This window comes from Lissotriton helveticus, chromosome 9 (assembly GCF_964261635.1).
Source record: "Lissotriton helveticus chromosome 9, aLisHel1.1, whole genome shotgun sequence".
In the NCBI taxonomy this organism is placed as follows: domain Eukaryota; kingdom Metazoa; phylum Chordata; class Amphibia; order Caudata; family Salamandridae; genus Lissotriton; species Lissotriton helveticus.
The window spans coordinates 957,046,010-957,064,856 of NC_136070.1; the positions used below are offsets into that span (position 1 = coordinate 957,046,010).

The 18,847-nt window shown below is 47.7% G+C and overlaps 1 protein-coding gene across 1 annotated transcript in view; it reads left to right on the plus strand.

The window, feature by feature from the left end:
• TRAIP (TRAF interacting protein) overlaps positions 1-18,847 on the plus strand; it is a 185,639-nt gene that overhangs the window by 56,923 nt on the left and 109,869 nt on the right. The window contains exons 2-3 of the mRNA XM_078661235.1: positions 6,173-6,230; positions 12,289-12,372. Of these exons, the coding sequence (XP_078517361.1) occupies positions 6,173-6,230; positions 12,289-12,372 (142 nt within the window). The remainder of the gene's footprint in view (positions 1-6,172; positions 6,231-12,288; positions 12,373-18,847) is intronic.

An 18,847-nucleotide genomic window follows, 5' to 3' on the forward strand; every position in this document is an offset into this window, starting at 1 on the left:
GGTTTTGAAAATAGCAAAATTAATAGCTTTGTCAGTTACAATGTCAATAGTTTTAACTTTCGCAAATGTGACACCTATAGCATTTGTAATACAATGTGTGTTGTATTTACGTGACTTAGATCTATTGATATTACAAATAACAATGGCTTTTAATTTTGTAAATAATTATTACTTAAATAAAATTTATTGTAATTTATAATGGCAATAGCTTAAACGTTTGTAAATAACTTTTGTGAAGATTATGTTCAGTGTATTTTATTGTGACGAAAATCCAAGAACATTGCATTTGCACCTACACACACACACACAGAGCCACACACACACACGCACATATAGATGTGGTGGTGGTGGATCTGGGGGATATGGTGGTGGTGGATGTGGTGGTGGTGGTGATGGTGGATGTGGTGGTGGTGGTGGTGGTGGTGGGGGTGGATGTGGTGGGGGTGGATGTGGTGGGGGTGGAGGTGATGGTGGATGTGGTGGTGGAGGTGATGGTGGATGTGGTGGTGGAGGTGATGGTGGATGTGGAGGTGATGGATGTGGAGGTGGTGGATGTGGAGGTGGTGGATGTGGAGGTGGTGGATGTGGAGGTGGTGGATGTGGTGGTGGTGGTGGCTGTGGTGGTGGTGGTGGCTGTGGTGGTGGTGGTGGCTGTGGTGGTGGATGTGGTGGTGGATGTGGTGGTGGTGGATGTGGTGGTGGTGGATGTGGTGATGGTGGTGGAAGTGGTGATGGTGGTGGATGTGGTGGTGGATGCGGTGGTGGATGGGGTGGTGGTGGATGCGGTGGTGGTGGATGCGGTGGTGGTGGATGCGGTGGTGGTGGATGCGGTGGTGGATGCGGTGGTGGTGGATGCGGTGGTGGTGGATGCGGTGGTGGATGTGTTGGATGTGTTGGATGTGGTGGTGGTGGTGGATGTCGTGGTGGATGTCATGGTGGATGTCATGGTGGATGTCATGGTGGATGTCATGGTGGATGTCATGGTGGATGTCATGGTGGATGTCATGGTGGATGTCATGGTGGATGTCATGGTGGATGTCATGGTGGATGTCATGGTGGATGTCATGGTGGATGTCTGATGGTGGATGTGGTGGTGGATGTGGTGGTGGATGCGTGGTGGTGGATGTGGTGGTGGATGTGGTGGTGGATGTGGTGGATGTGGTGGTGGATGTGGTGGATGTGGTGGTGGATGTGGTGGATGTGGTGGTGGTGGATGTGGTGGTGGTGGATGTGGTGGTGGTGGATGTGGTGGTGGTGGATGTGGTGGTGGATGCGGTGGTGGATGCGGTGGTGGATGCGGTGGTGGATGCGGTGGTGGATGCGGTGGTGGATGCGATGGTGGATGCGGTGGTGGATGCGATGGTGGATGCGATGGTGGAGGTGATGTTGGAGTTGGAGGTGGAGGTGGAGGTGGAGGTGGAGTTGGAGGTGGAGGTGGAGGTGGAGGTGGAGGTGGAGGTGGAGGTGGGTGCGGTGGTGATGGTGGGTGCGGTGGTGATGGTGGGTGTGGTGGTGGGGGTGGGTGTGGGGGTGGGGGTGCGGTGGTGATGGTGGGTGGGGGTGTGGTGGTGGGTGTGGTGGTGGGTGTGGTGGTGGCGGTGGATGTGGTGGTGGATGTGGTGGTGGATGTGGCAGTGGATGCGGTGGATGTGGCGGTGGATGCGGTGGATGTGGTGGTGGTGGTGGATGCAGTGGTGGTGGATGTGTTGGATGTGGTGGTGAATGTGGATGTGGTGGTGGTGGAAGTGGTGGTGGATGTGTTGGATGTGGTGGTGAATGTGGATGTGGTGGTGGTGGATGTGGTGGTGGATGCGGTGGTGGTGGATGTCATGGTGGATGTCATGGTGGATGTCATGGTGGATGTCATGGTGGATGTCATGGTGGATGTCATGGTGGATGTGGTGGTGGATGTGGTGGTGGATGTGGTGGTGGATGTGGTGGTGGATGTGGTGGTGGATGTGGTGGTGGATGTGGTGGTGGATGTGGTGGTGGATGTGGTGGTGGTGGATGTGGTGGTGGTGGATGTGGTGGTGGTGGATGTGGATGTGGTGGTGGTGGTGGTGGATGTGGTGGTGGTGGATGTGGTGGTGGTGGATGTGGTGGTGGTGGATGTGGTGGTGGTGGATGTGGATGTGGTGGTGGTGGTGGTGGTGGATGTGGTGGTGGATGTGGTGGTGGTGGATGTGGTGGTGGTGGATGTGGTGGTGGTGGATGTGGTGGTGGTGGATGTGGTGGTGGTGGATGTGGTGGTGGTGGATGTGGTGGTGGATGTGGTGGTGGTGGTGGTGGATGTGGTGGTGGATGTGGTGGTGGATGTGGTGGTGGTGGATGTGGTGGTGGTGGTGGTGGTGGATGTGGTGGTGGATGTGGTGGTGGATGTGGTGGTGGTGGTGGTGGTGGATGTGGTGGTGGTGGTGGTGGTGGATGTGGTGGTGGATGTGGTGGTGGTTGTGGATGTGGTGGTGGATGCGGTGGTGGATGCGGTGGTGGATGCGGTGGTGGATGCGGTGGTGGATGCGGTGGTGGATGCGGTGGTGATGGTGGAGGTGATGGTGGAGGTGGATGTGGAGGTGGATGTGGTGGTGATGGTGGATGTGGTGGTGGTGGTGGATGTGGTGGTGGTGGTGGATGTGGTGGTGGTGGTGGATGTGGTGGTGGTGGTGGATGTGGTGGTGGATGCGGTGGTGGTGGATGCGGTGGTGGTGGATGTGGTGGTGGATGCGGTGGTGGTGGTGGTGGTGGTGGATGCGGTGGTGGTGGATGTAGTGGTGGGTGTGGTGGATGTGGTGGTGGTGGATGTGGTGGTGGTGGATGTGGTGATGGATGCGATGGTGGTGGATGCGGTGGTGGTGGTGGATGGGGTGGTGGATGTAGTGGTGGTGGGTGTGGTGGTGGGTGTGGTGGTGGTGGATGTGGTGGTGGGTGTGGTGGATGTGGCGGTGGATGTGGCGGTGGATGTGGTGGATGTGGCGGTGGATGTGGTGGTGGATGTGGTGGTGGATGTGGCGGTGGATGTGGCGGTGGATGTGGCGGTGGATGTGGTGGTGAATGCGATGACGGTGGATGTGGCGGTGGATGTGGTGGTGAATGCGATGGCGGTGGATGTGGCGGTGGATGTGGAGGTGGTGGTGGATGTGGTGGTGGATGTGGTGGAGGTGGTTGTGGATGTGGTGGTGGATGTGGTGGTGGTGGATGTGGTGGTGGATGTCATGGTGGATGTGGAGGTGGATGTGGTGGTGGATGCGGTGGATGTGGCGGTGGATGTGGCGGTGGATGTGGCAGTGGATGTGGTGGTGAATGCGATGACGGTGGATGTGGCGGTGGATGTGGTGGTGAATGCGATGGCGGTGGATGTGGCGGTGGATGTGGCGGTGGATGTGGCGGTGGATGTGGAGGTGGTGGTGGATGTGGTGGTGGATGTGGTGGAGGTGGTTGTGGAGGTGGTTGTGGATGTGGTGGTGGATGTGGTGGATGTGGTGGTGGTGGATGTGGTGGTGGATGTCATGGTGGATGTCATGGTGGATGTGGAGGTGGATGCGGTGGATGTGGTGGTGGTGGATGCGGTGGATGTGGTGGTGGTGGGTGTGGTGGATGTGGTGGTGGTGGATGTGGTGATGGATGCGATGGTGGATGCGGTGGTGGTGGTGGATGTAGTGGTGGTGGATGTAGTGGTGGTGGGTGTGGTGGTGGTGGATGTGGTGGTGGGTGTGGTGGATGTGGTGGTGGTGGATGTGGCGGTGGATGTGGCGGTGGATGTGGCGGTGGATGTGGCGGTGGATGTGGTGGATGTGGCGGTGGATGTGGCGGTGGATGTGGCGGTGGATGTGGCGGTGAATGCGATGGCGGTGGATGTGGTGGTGAATGCGATGGCGGTGGAGGTGGTGGTGGAGGTGGTGGTGGAGGTGGTGGTGGAGGTGGTGGTGGTGGATGTGGTGGTGGATGTGGTGGTGAATGCGATGGCGGTGGATGTGGCGGTGGATGTGGCGGTGGATGTGGCGGTGGATGTGGCGGTGGATGTGGCGGTGGATGTGGCGGTGGATGTGGATGTGGTGGTGGATGTGGTGGTGGATGTGGTGGTGGATGTGGTGGTGGATGTGGTGGTGGATGTGGTGGATGTGGTGGTGGATGCGGTGGATGTGGTGGTGGATGTCATGGTGGATGTGGAGGTGGATGTGGTGGTGGATGTGGTGGTGGTGGATGCAGTGGTGGTGGAAGTGGTGGTGGATGTGTTGGATGTGGTGGTGAATGTGGTGGTGGATGTGGTGGTGGATGTGGTGGATGTGGTGGTGGTGGATGCGGTGGATGTGGTGGTGGATGTGGTGGTGGATGCAGTGGTGGTGCATGTGGTGGATGCGGTGGTGGTGCATGTGGTGGTGGTGGATCTGGCGGCGGTGGATGTCATGGTGGAGGTGATGGTGGATGTGGTGGTGGATGCGGTGGTGATGGTGGATGTGGTGGTGGATGCGGTGGTGGATGCGGTGGATGTGGTGGTGGATGTAGTGGTGGTGGATGTAGTGGTGGTGGGTGTGGTGGATGTGGTGGTGGATGTAGTGGTGGTGGATGTAGTGGTGGTGGGTGTGGTGGATGTGGTGGATGTGGCGGTGGATGTGGCGGTGGATGTGGCGGTGGATGTGGCGGTGGATGTGGTGGTGGATGTGGTGGTGGATGTGGTGGTGGATGTGGCGGTGGATGTGGTGGTGGATGTGGCGATGGATGTGGTGATGGATGTGGTGGTGGATGTGGTGGTGGATGTGGTGATGGATGTGGTGGTGATGGATGTGGTGGTGGTGGATGCGGTGGTGGATGTGGTGGTGGATGCGGTGATGGATGCGGTGATGGATGCGGTGGTGGTGGATGTGGCGGTGGATGTGGTGGTGGATGCGGTGGTGGTGGATGGGGTGGACGTGGTGGTGGTGGATGTGGTGGTGGTGGGTGTGGTGGTGGTGGTGGTGGATGCTGTGGATGTGGTGGTGAATGTGGTGGTGGATGTGATGGTGGATGTGGTGGTGGTGGTGGATGTGGTGGTGGATGTGGTGGTGGATGCGATGGTGGTGGATGCGATGGTGGATGTGGTGGTGGATGCGATGGTGGTGGATGTGGCGGTGGATGTGGCGGTGGATGGGGCGGTGAATGGGGCGGTGGATGTGGCGGTGGATGTGGCGGTGGATGTGGCGGTGGATGTCATGGTGGATGTGGTGGTGTATGCGGTGGTGGAAGTGGTGGTGGATGTGGATGTGGATATAGCGCATACTTATGGCATGCCTAAAAAAAAGCAAGCTGGTTCTGAGACGCTGCGAGCTCTTAACGGCAGATGAAATCAGCAGCATTCCTGGATTTCTTAAAGTATGTCGGAGGGGAGGGGGGCTGTGGGCTTTGCAGCACTCATGAGGAGGTTTTATACATGTTGGTTATCCATTCATTGTGGGCAAGAGATGGGGAGATTACCAGTGAGCGCATTCAATTCATGAAAAAAAAAAAAGAAAAGGAGACACGGCCGGCCGTGAAACTGAAAGCATGGCCGGCCGGCCGTGAAAAAGCCTTTGATGCAGCAGGGGGTAATTAGGGGAGGAGAATGGCTGGGCTGAGGCAGAGCGCAAAGCCTTTGATGCAGCAGGGGACGGAGAGGGAAGAGCTGCTGGCGGCACCAGGCTGACGATTTGATGCTGTGCACGCGCATTTTAACTAATTGCGCTTGCGCAGTGAGTTAAAAGTGCACATGCACTTCATCAAATCGCCAGTGAATCGCCAGTGTAGGTAAGCTCTGTTTAAGCCTCTATAGTCTCGCTCTGCTCAATGCGCATGCGCATTGACAGGCGAGACCTAAAAAAACTGCCCAAAATTTGCTTTAAGGACCATGTCTTGTGCTTACAAGGATAATCTTTCTAGTTCTTAAGTACATATAAGATTATCTGTTCAGTTCTACCCAAGCGGTTGCAGTTTCCATTCCAAAAAGTATTCTACCGGGTGCAAGCGCCCAGATTTCAAGTTTCGTGTGTTATACTATATTGAGGATTTGTTAGAATTGCACTTGAATTGGGTGTCTAATTGAATCTCTAACATGTACTGCATTATGTCATTACTGCATAACTGTGATGTCATTTTGTAACTGTAGATCAATTGTGTCATTTGTATTTAATTTTGGTCCATAATTTGATGTTTTTTCCGTCTCCAGCCTTAACCAGTGGTTTAGCACGGCACCTAACCGGACATGTCCACAGTGCAGAATTCAGGTACTGCATAAATAATTGATGTTACTTTGAGTAACCGTCCTTGTTTTGTATCTTATTTTGAGAGATTTGTTTTAACCGTTGTCTGGTAACCTGAGCTCTACTTTTAGCTTATGCACAAGCTCAGAAAACCTTTTCCAATGCCGCTCCTCCTGAAATGAGGTCCCTTGGATCCAAGCCATCTTAAAATGTGTGGACGACATCACCTTCATAGATAAGAGCAGGTCAAAGCTCCTTTTTTCTTTCATCCTTGTGGATGAGCTACGTTTAGCAGGTATTGGGAGTATTTAGTCTATCGACCTTTAAATCTGTGTTCTTTTTTTAAAAGACAAACCAAGCCATATTTAATACCGGTTTATCGTTCTAATCATGTTCTGCGGTGGTAGTTTAGATTTTTCATTTGGTGGTAAGGGAGACAGGGAGAGAATATCGGGCAATAAATAAAATTCAGTTTTTCTAAAATAAATTGTATTAAATAAAAAAAATTGTGTGAGCCCTCTATGCATGCTAGGGAAGGTGTAATCTGGAACTGGACTGCAATCCCTAAAATCCCTTCTGCACAGAACTTGTTTTGACTTCTGGATGACTGATGACCTGTATATCGGACTGTGCAATCAACCTATTCATCACAGTTGTAAATTCAAGAAATCCTAATACGAAAGAAATGTAGATCTAAAATACCAGACCCCTTTATCCATGGGGGTCCATGCTTGGAGAATTCAGTACTCTGATAAGAGAAACACAGGGGCCGGGGACGCAGGATAGGACCCAACCACACAAGAACAATTCTAGACACTTAAGACATAAAGGGAAAGCCTAAAACATTATTTCAACCTATATAGAACACAGCCATAAGCTAACAGCCATTTGATTGTGGGTTAACCTTTTCTCATAGTCTACCTAAGTGCTGAGTGTCCAAGTAATTTTCGAACACTGTGTTGTACTTGTAACTAATAAGTGTTCTTTGTGCCACAAAACTGGTGGGGATTTACACTAAGAATACAAATGACTAGTGAAGCCCAGAGCGATTCTTATATATGTAGGCAACTATCTTTTGAGAGAGGAGGTCATGGCAAAGGCAAAACCACAGGCTAAATCTAGGTATAAGGATGTTGAATTCTTTACAAGACCAGACTTTTGCCACGCGACAGTAGAAAGGAGATGGAGAATGCGTGAACTGATTTCACAATTTCAAAAGATAGGATGCGAGGCATACTTACTGTTCCCCAGCAGATTGAAAGTGGTAAGGGACGGCCAGTTTAAGATTTTTCACTCCGAGATCAAAGCTCAAGAATTTCTGACATGGTTAAAAGAGAATCCGCCACATGCCGATAAGGATAAGGAGAGTACGGTGGCTCTTATGTCAAGAGGCGGTAAAAAGAAATAGATATGATTTGGGAGGTCTGGATTGTGAGGGGGGGGGGAATAACTGTAAATAATAGTTTCAGGGGGTATCTGTTTAAGGGGTTGTGGTGATTTCTAATGAATGTCATGGTAGGATTTAATGTAGGGGAGGGCGGAGGACACGAAGCTCCCATGCGGTCACAGCTGCCACACATAGGTCCTACGGACCTATTTGCCAGTAGGGGGGGTGGGACCGTCGGGGTGGGGACACAGGGGTGGGGGAGTGGCTAAAAAAGGGGTGTGGGACACAATGTAACAAGCTATTACAGAGGAATAAAAGAAGAGAAAATTCAAAAGATATTGAATATTAAACAAGAGTGGGATTTATGTTCGGTTAAGACAGTGGTTGATTTGAGGGGTAAGACAAGATTTGTTCAATTAAGTGATTTTTTTTGATGGCTTTACGGATAATGACATGGAATGTGTGCGGTTTAAATGATAGACAAAAAAGGCAAAAAGTGTCTGTTTTAATAAGAAGTCTGAGACTGGATTTTTTACTCCTACAAGAAACACATATTCAAGCAACTGAAGTACAATTACTGGAACAACTGGGCTTTACTGTTTTAGCTTTTTCAAAACAGATGTCTAGGAATAGAGGAGTTGCAATACTATCTAGACAGAGGGATGTAATTACTAGGAAGAGATTGGAAGATACTTGGGGGAGATGGGCCCTGATAGAATGCTTAGTGGGGGGGGGGAATGGATAACTCTCGGCTCTATTTATGGCTCTACAGGGGACGATCCAGAAATCTTTGAACAAGTAGATGTAGAGTTGGCCACTTGGGCCCCTCGTATTTTGTTGGGAGGAGAACTTAATATCAAAGGGGCTGGGGGGCTGGGACTAGGACTAGGAATAGGATCATCTTTAAGATACAGAGGAAGGAAAAAAAGAGTCTATCGAGCAATTTGCTCTATGGCAAGGAATAATGGTCTACTAGATATATGGGATGTTTTAAAGCCGGGAGAGATGGGATTTACATACTACTCTGCGCCTCATAGGGTGAGTACAAGATTGGATTACTTCATGGTTAGCAGTATTTATGTTTCAAATACACAGATTGAACGGCTACCACGCTTATTGGCTGACCACAATCCCCTAATTATAACTATAAGAGCAGCAGTAATCCCAAGAGGGGACATAGTATGGACTTTTGAAAGAGCACTTTTACAGGACGAGACATATATTCAGCACATGACGCGTTGGATTGAGGAATACCTGGCACTAAATAGAGGGACTACAGTGGATGGTATGGTCTGGGACAGTTTTAAGGCCGGGGTGCAAGGGGAGACTTTAAGTTTTAGCGTAAATAAAAGGAGACGAGCAATATAGAAATCAAATTCTTAACAAAAAGTTACTCCTAGCTGAGGAAGAACTGAATGAATGTGTAACAAATATAGTAGGTGGAGTGACAACAACACCTGATAATTCAGTGGAATCTGCCATAATGAAATTAGCTAAGGCAAGAATGGAGGTAGAGGAACATATTGCACTTAAGGCAGCAAATATATATGTGTCTAATAGGGAGAAGTGCCACGAGATAAGTGAACGAGTAGGTCGAACATTGGCAGTACGAGCAAGGCAAAAGACAGCGATAGGGGAGATAAAAGCGGTTAAAGATAGTTCTGGGAAGGTCGTGACAGACACTTTAGAGATCAGAGAAGTCTTTAGACAATTCTATATGAAATTATATGAAGAACAGCAAGAGAAAGATATAGATGAAATTACAGCATACCTGAATGATACACCAAGGGCAGAACTGAAAGATGAAGAAAGGGAAAGGTTAGATATCCCACTTGATTTACAAGAAGTTGAGATGGCTCTTACAAATCTACCCTCTGGGAAAGCAGCTGGCCCGGACAAGATACCGCTAGAGTTTTATAAAGTTTTCTGGAAAGTCCTTGGGAAGGATATGGTGGTTACTATGCAACAGGCCCAGTTGGGGATATCAATACCAGGCTCTTGGTCAACTGCTGAGATCGTAGTTATTTTAAAGAAAGGGAAAACAGCTATGGAACCTGGGTCATACAGGCCTATAACTTTAATGAATACAGATACAAAGATCTACTCAAAGGTGTTAGCAACTAGATTTGCGAGCACCATTACCCCGCTTGTCACTAATAATCAGCATGGGTTTATACCATGGCGTGGAACTACCCATCATACACGGAAGCTCATAACCCTATTTGATAAAATGGAAGTTACAGGAGACCCGATCGCGGCATTACTATTAGACGCCGAAAAGGCATTCGATCGGGTGTCTTGGAAATATTTATGGAGTGTGTTAAGCAGAGCAGGATTTGGCGCGAATTTTGTGAATGCAATAAAAGTATTATATAGAGAGCCGGTTGCTGTTGTAAGAATAAACTCAGGAGTAACTAAAACAATACAAATTAATAGGGGAACCAGACAGGGTTGTCCCTGCTCGCCACTACTCTTTGCTCTGTATTTGGATCCACTTATCCGCAGGATGGAATTGAATGAAAACATAACACCTATTACTACATATAGAGGGGATTGTAAAATACTTGCATATGCTGATGACGTGGCTGTTATAACATCGTCACCCACAGAGGCTATAAAGGAGGTAGAACTGGAAGCTAAGAAATTTGGAAAAATATCAGGGTATTCCCTAAATACTAGCAAGACTCAAATAATAAAAAATGATAAAACAATATGTCAGGACCAATGAGTGATAAAGGCGGGAATATATCTTGGAATTATAATCACATCAGACTTGGAGAAAGTGGTGGAATTAAATATGGATCTTATACTGACTAAAGTTAGTAAAGATTTAGATAGACTCGAAAACCTTCACCTCTCGATAGTTGGTAAGACAAATATCATCAAGATGCTTGTACTCCCCAAGTTCTTGTATATTTTCAGGGCAATTCCACTTATGTTTGACAATCTATGGTTTAAAAAGTTAGAGCAAATGATTAACCGATTTCTCTGGTCCAAGGGTAAGACTAGAAGAGCATTAAGATTCATAGCACTACCACGGGAGCGAGGAGGCTGGGCACTCCCTGATTTGAAATTATATTCTTGGGCTGCTGCCTTACAATACATGGTCGGATTGATAGGAGGAGCTGAGGCGGAAGGGGAGGACGAATTAGGAACACTAGCTATATATGGACTTTTAATGGGAGAAGAGGTAAATAATATATTACTCAGACAGTTTGATACAGCCTACTTTAAGAGAACTCGGTTTAAGACTCTTATAGCCGCACACGGTATTTGGAAGGCCTTTTGTAAAAAGTATGGTTTGGGGAAAATTAACAGATATACAAGAATTAACAATAACCCAGTGTTCCCTCCTGATATCTTTTCTGATATAGTGTTTGCGACATGGCTAAGGAAGGGAATTGCGAGGGTGGGAGATTTGATGGACATTGATGGCATTATGCAATTTAATGATATGCAATTGAAATATGGTATTGACACTAGACATTTTTTTAAATACCTACAAGTAAGAAGCTTTATGGCAAATAAAAGGGGAGGCCCATGCGGTTTTGAGAAAAATGACATCTTGGAGGTGATACAGGAGGGAGTCGAATGTAAGATTAAAAAGTTTTATGCTGAACTACTTAAATCAAGACAAGATGATATGGGTAAGTGGGGGGAAGGTTGGGCAAATAAGCTGGAGGTCGAACTGGATTGCTTTAAAATGTCATTAGAACTAGGACAGAATGTATTGTGTTCTGCTGCATTACAGGCCCAACACTACAAGACACTGTACCGTCTATATTATACTCCGGCAAAATTAGCACAATGGGGGGCGGTCACTGGAATTAATTGCCCAAGATGTGGAAGTAACCAGGCAGACATAGTGCATATATTTGCAACATGCCCACACTTATTAATAATCTTGGAAGATATTAAAAAATTCATGCAGAGGGCTTTAAAATTAGAAATCACCTTGTCCCCCTCAGTAATATTACTTGGGGTGAATTCAGATGGTATAATGGGAGAAGGAAGTTATTTCATTTTTGTTGCAATGGCTGTACTGAGACTAAGTATTGCTTCAATGTGGCTTGACCAGATACCACCCACATTCCAACAATGGTTAGCTAAGATTCTAAATATATATAATTTGGAGAAGGCAATATATGCTAGAAAAGGAAAAAAGGGGAGGAAACTAGGCTTGAAAATATGGGAACCAATATCAATTTGGAAGGAGGAAGTATAAGAAAAATTTGAATGGATTCATTAGAGACATATGTTAAATGTAAATATAAATGATCTTGTCTGCCCTGGTTCTATTTTTCTTTAGTAGCATATCGGACTAATTGGATTATTATTTCTCTATTCTTGTATGTATTGTATGTAGTGTATATCTGGATTGTGACCATAACTGTAAATAATGCTATGTTCTACACCCCCGGGGTAGGGGGATACATTTAAAAAAAAAAAAACTAATAAAAAGTATTTAAAAAAAAAAGAACACAAATGAATATTTTAATAGTGGCTTGGACGATAGTTGAGTGTTGTAAGAATTCTATATCAGTGTTTTCCGTGTCAAATAGTTTAAAACAATCTTCTAGGTATTGAATGGAAAATCTTAAAATTCTGAAGAGAATTTAAACTTTTTTGTAAAAATTATTTTATTGGTTTTTCTTTCTGCTGAAATGTTGCTTTCACTGTGGATGTGTTTTTCAGGTCAGCAACAGGCACATAATCCAAAAGCTGTTCTTTGATATTGGTGGAGAAGGAGAAGCACCTCTGGATGCAGAATGTTTAAAGGTATATTAGATATATTTCCTAAATATTTCATTACTGTTTTTTGTATTCTGGTTATTTTGTAGGGGGCATAATATCTGAGCAGATATAACCCAAGTGAGGTTTACAGATTACAAGTTTGCAGACAACCTGGCCCTGAATTGTAGTTCCAGGTTAATGTTTCTGGAAGTAGAGAACCAGACAACGTATCTGGGAAGTACACATTGAGAAGTGCCATACTGGTTGTGTGATGCAAGGTCTTCTTTTTAAAGTAAACTGTGAAATCCATCCTGTACCAAACAGTGTCAGAAGCATATGTAGACATTTGCTGGTGTTATTTAAAACTATTAGTACATTATCTTATTCCTGCTCTATTTTAGAAAAAACGTATCCTGAATTGTGTTTACTGGTTAATATAACAGGGAGGGACAAGAAACCTAATCTACTCTAAAGTAGGGGGGATGGTCAAGAGGTCTCCTATGAAGTACCGTCCCTGTGTCATGGATAATCAGAGAGAGGGAGAAGTGGGTGGGAGAAAAATATTTTCCAGATCCAGAAGGGATTGTAGATGATCCCCAGCCTAGGACGTCCGAATTTTCCGCAGCACTGGCGCGGGTGAACCACCGCTATTGCAGGTTTCCTACTCGTGAAACCTACCCACATCCTGACGCCTGGTTAATGTCCGGGGTGGTAGAAGTTCAGGCAGGTTATTGAGGGAGTACACATTGGAATAATATAGTGAAAATAATTACAGGCAAACGTGGATCCATAGAAATGTGTCTGGGACTGGACAAGTATTTCATACAAGTAGACATTCCGTTCATGTACTTTGAGCACTATGATTTTAAATGCCACACTGGATCTGAGAGGACTTGTTTTTAACGCTAATGGTGAAATCCATACTGATATTTTCTAACACCAGCCTTGCTACCACGGTTATCATCATTCCAAGCCAGCGGAAGCATATATTGCACTTTGTTGTTTGCAAAAAAAGGTAATTAGGGTATTAGTAGAATCCAGAGGTTGACCGGGCTTGTGGTCTTAGCTTAGTTATAGTAAGCTTACTTTCAAAGTGTGTTCTCACCCGGGAGGGTATCCTGGCACTAATAATCAGAGACTGATATGACTGGGGTGGAGGTCTCGGTAAAGAGACATGTCAGTTTCTTGCGGAATACTAGTATTGATGAAGTGGCTGTGATTTTTAGGCTGAGGTCTGTGTGAAGTTGGCCTGATATATGATGCTCACTAGTTCTAGTGATCACCTTGTATCAGTCCAAACAACGCTTATGGTGATTGGTTGTAAGTCAACCTTATAGACCAGCTATTCTAATGGTAGCATGGACGAAGCAGTCTTAGGCTAAACTCTTTTGGCATGTGAAACCAGCTGTTTTACCACATATAACCCCTTGAATACCAGATGAAAGGACACCACACAGGTTGTTATGAAAATAAACAGTATATTTATTTATAACAAACACCTCTGAACTCTTTATGAGATCAGAGGGCTAAGCACATGACAATCTCTTTGGGGCATGACAAACCATATACTAAGTAAATGGTATAAGGAAATCGATAGAAGGAATTGAGCTGTCCAGAGGCTGTAGGATCGCTGGGACTACACTATCTTAACCTTAGGTAAGTAACAGGAGGCTCACGGGAATCGTGTGCAGAGTGTGAACTCACACGCGAGATGCGGAACAAAGTCAATGGACAGTACAGTTTACGAAAAAGGTAAGTACGGACAGTCTTCACTATCTAGGACTAAAACGACTGGAAATCTGGACACTAGGAGAGTTAATCTACCCTTGAGCACCGAAATGCTCTTGTTACCTCACCCACGGGCTGCGGGTGCATAGGTGTCAAAGTGTGTCGGGTTTCCGCGTCGAAGTCTATGGAGCCTTGGAGAAAGATGCTGCAGGCTACCAGGAGGAAGATGTCCGGTGTGATACACGGGTGGATCGGGGAAGTTGAAGACCTGAAAGCAGAGGGGACAATGTTCAAAGTCACTAGCCAGTGACCGGTGTGGAACCAGGAAGGAACCAGATGTCGTCGCGATCAGGTGAAGAGTGGACGCTTGACTCTGCAGCCACGTGGACCAGGAGGTGTCTTCGACCAGGATGGAGGCACGAGCTGTCCCACGCAGGCTCTCGGTGTCGGCGGTGTCTGTTCCGGATTCGGCATCAACAGGCCTTGGCAAAGGCAACCCACGCGGTGAGTGGAAAAGGCGTCTGGTGCGGACTAGGAGAGTCCGGGGTGCTTCTCTTTTGGAAGGAAGCAAGGGCCAGTCTGGAGCAACCAGACCAGCAGTGAAGATTTCAAGGATCGTCGTCTAGGAGGTCACTAGCCAGCCGGCAAGTGACCAGACAACGCGTCGAGCAGCAACCAAGCAAAAGGGCCCCACGCAGATCTCGTGGATGCTGGGGGGCTGGTCTTCGGTGCAGGAGCTGCTCGGGGCTGGGGCTTCTCAGTCCCCAAAGCACTTTCTCGAGGATACCTCGGAAGTCGTGCTGGAAGCGAAGTGCAGGCTCTTCTAGATGGCCGGTCCCACGTGTCTCGTTGCACCCACGGGTCTCAGCTGTGCTGCAGATGTGGGTAGAGGTCGGAGAGGTCTGGGAATCCGGGTCTCGTCGGGCTCTGAAGTCTGGATCTGGCAGGAAGGACGACAAAGTGGACCACTAGGACACTTGATGGTGCCTGCAGTTGCAGGGTGGACACTCCTTGCCCACAAGGGAGATTCTTCAGTCTTCTGTGGAGCAGAACGTCGAAGTCCAGAGTTTCTTCTTGTAAAGTTGTCAGGATTAATCTAACTTGGAATTGGACCAGCTCCTACCTTTATCCTGCTAAAGGGGGTTGCACTAGCGACTAGGTCCCTCCCATGGGTGGGACCAGGAAGGGGGGTGGTTACACCCCCTATCCTTTGTCCGGTTTCGCGCCAGAGCTGGGGCTGGAGTGCCCCAGCAACTGGTTTGAACCGGTGTATGCACAGGGCACCTTGTGTGCCCCAGGCATGTCTCATTCCTTTCAGGCCTTTCCTACCTAATACACAAAATCCTGTCTGGGGTGGTGCTAGCACCTCCCAAGGCAGGAAACCCTTTGTCCAGGCCTCCCTCGCTGGAAGGACTCCCAGCAGCAGGAGGTCAGACTTGTGTCTGTGGTGGCAGCATCCATTTTGTGATGCTGAGGCTCGGGTTAACTTTAACCGGGGTTCACAGTTACATACATGTCCTGTCCCTCTAAAAGGGTGGAATGCTACCCCCGTCGCCAGAACTGGCGAGGGGGTAGTATTCCGATTCGTATGACACCTTACTCGACATGTTTTGATAATGCTATACCAAAGTTGGCAATAACCGCGAGGATTATAATGCACTTAAGAGTATATGGTATAGCGTTATCATGGAACAGCTATAAGGACTTGGTTCCGCAAGCTGCAGACAGGCTCAGCTCATGCTAGAGCACCATCTCACATAATTCCAAGCACTCTGCCTTCAGGATTGATAAGGCCTGCCATAGGAGTGACTGATAGGAGTATATCTGTCCATTTTGGGTTTAGATATAGGTATACTATATCTACAGCAAAGGGTGATTACACCACCTTGCCCCAGCTGTCTTACCAGCCAGTTGTGTCTGTTTAGATGGCCAGCCAGGGGTGGCATAATACATGCTTCAGCCCCTGGTAGGCCTTGGGTTCACCTATGCCCTGGGTACCTAAGGTACACTGTACAGGGGCTGATAAGGTGTCCCAATACCAATTGGTAAATGCACCTAAAGTACATGGATGTCAATTTAGAGAGAGAACAGCTAAGCTGTGGGTCTGATTAGCAGGCCCACAGCCAGGGAAAGTCGTAAACCAGTGAAGCAAAAAGCAAACATCTGGGGTGACCATAGGATTGCAGTCCCTACTCTCCTACAAGGTCATTCCAGGGGTTGTGAGCATGGAAGAAGGGGCAACCACCGGCTCAGTGTATTCGGTGGATGTGAGCGAGCAGAAGTCCGGCTGAGTTCAGGCGTCTGGTCAGTGTGTGGAAGTTTATGCAGCTTTTGAGGTAGAAGCGTATAGGTTGTGTAGTGCTTTGCAAGTGGGGGTGAGGAGCTTGAAGTATGCGCATTTATGAACTGGGAGCCAGTGATTGTCTCTGAGGTGCGAGGTTATATGTTTGCCTGAGTGAGTTTGTCTGCTGCATTTTGTATGACCTGAAGTCATCTGGTCAGTTGGGCATTAATGCCGAAATAAAGTATGTTGCCCTAGTACAGCCTGCTGATGATGAAGGCTTAGGTGATGGTTCTGCGTGTGTTGATCAAACATTTGATTTGAAGATTACTTTTTTTTTCTCCAGAATCTGAAGGGGGTAGAAAATCGATTTGGTCTTGAGAATTGGTGATCCAGTATAATTCAAAAATTGGTGATCCAGTATAATTCCAAATTACTTGGCTTGGCGGACCCGGTTAAGGAGTTAGTTTGAGGACTGCTGAACCTCCAAGTGAGTGAAGTTTAATAGCGAGGCAATTCCTCCAAGGAGTACCTCTTCCGTTTTGTGAGTGTTGAGTTTTAGACAGTTGGTCTTCATTGATCTCGCGATGTTGGACATACACTAGTTGAAGTTGGTGCTGGACATTTCGTCAGACAGGGTGAGCTGGACATTGTGTGGGTTTGGATGAGGTTTACGAGAGGTGCCATGTAGGTGTTAAAACAGTGTGAGGCTGGTAGCGCGGGGTACTCTTTAAAAGAGGTTATCCAGTGTGTGGGCACTGACTGGGTGTGGCTGCAGAGGAAGGAGCAGATCCAACAAAAAACAGGTCCTTGTATGCCGGCGTACTGTAATTGTTGAATGAAGACAATGGTGTTTCCGTTGTCCATGATCCGTCAGATGTCACTTGTAGCAGCTGTGAGGTTAGTCTCATTGCTGTTGGGCCTGAAACCAGATTGGGTTGTGTTGAGAATGGCTGTGTGTTTTAGGTGGTCAGCTAGTCGCTTATTGATGAGTTTTCTCCAGGACTTTGGAAGGGTAGGGCAGCAAGGGGATCGGGCGGTACTTAGCTAGTGTTTCAGGCAAACAAAGGGTTTATTCAGGAGGGCTAGTAATGTGGCATGCTTCCAGGCGTCCGGGGAAGTGGCTGTGTCAGTGCATTTTTTTCAAGTATCTGGGTTAGTGCTCAGCTGGTTGCAGTCCAATCCTTTGGTAAAGATGCAGTGAGGGCAGGGCTCAGATTGTCCTCCAGAAAGGATGGAGTGCAAGGTAATAGTGGTTTCTAACGTGGTGATGGTGTACAAGGTAGTCATGGTGGATTTCTTAGGGCATGTCTTCACGAGTAAGAGTGCTTTGTATGATGGTAATAAAGCCGGCCGGGGTTGAAGTTGTTATAGATGTTGCTGATATTAGTGCTAAAAAAGTGGGAGAGCTTAAAGCAGAGGTTCAGCAAGGGGGAGATGCTAGACGAGTTTGCAGCAGGGATTGTGAAGCTCTTCATGATGAAGAAGATTTCCTTGGTGCGGTTTCTCCTGACTGATATGTTCGGTGAGGTATGATCCAATTTGCTGGTAGTATAATCTTAGGGCTTATTTGTAGGTGTTTTTATCAGTGTCATTGTGGGTCTATCTCCGTCTGTTCCCGAATTGCTTGAGATGGTGTTTGGGGAGTCTGAGCTCTTTCATGTACCAGCTTGCTTGAGTCTGGTCCCTCAAATTTGGCAGTAAGGTAGATATTGTTCCAGAAAGTGTGTGTTTTGTGGTTTGGTGTAAATCGGTTTAGTAATTTTTGAGAAATTAAGGTAAAAGAATATTTGTATATCTGGACGTTTTAGTTCGAGGGACTCTCGCAGGGGTCCACGATTTCAACTTAAAAAATAGAGCGTTCTCATTGGCTTAGGGGGCTTTTTCCTCCTTTGGCCTTCTTGCTCCTTCAGGAGTGAGCACTCTGATTGGCTGGCGCAATATAAAAGAAATTGTTGCAGCAGTAATCTCAGGACCCTGGGGACTTAGTACCCTGTCCAGAAAAAATTTGTTTAAAAAAGGATATGTATGGGACAGGTTAGGATACCCACCCCTACAGCAGCCAAAATGTTGAAAGAAAATAGTTTTTTGCTGTTATCTGGCCGCCCTCCTGCAGGATTGCTGCAAAAAAAAAAGTCAGCTGACATTTTTTTTAATTCTCAATAACACCTGGGATGGGGCAGGTCCTGGTCAATATATATTAATATTATTTAGTGATGGGGGTGTGCGCACAGCGCCACTCACGAGCTTTCTATATCTCCGGGAACCCCATCCTCTGGAGCTGATGTACCATTGAAGGGGAAGCGAGCATGTGGCCCCCCTTCCTGAGCCTCTACAGGCCCTGAGGATCCCGTCTCCCAGGGGCCGAATATATTTTAAAAGGAGAGGGGTGCAGTGTACCCAATCCCTGTGTCGGTATCTGCACCAGGACCCCATCCCCTTGTGCCTGGTACTATACAGTGTCCCAGAGAGCCCTATCCTGCCATCCCCCAGTATGGCTGGGGCCACAGG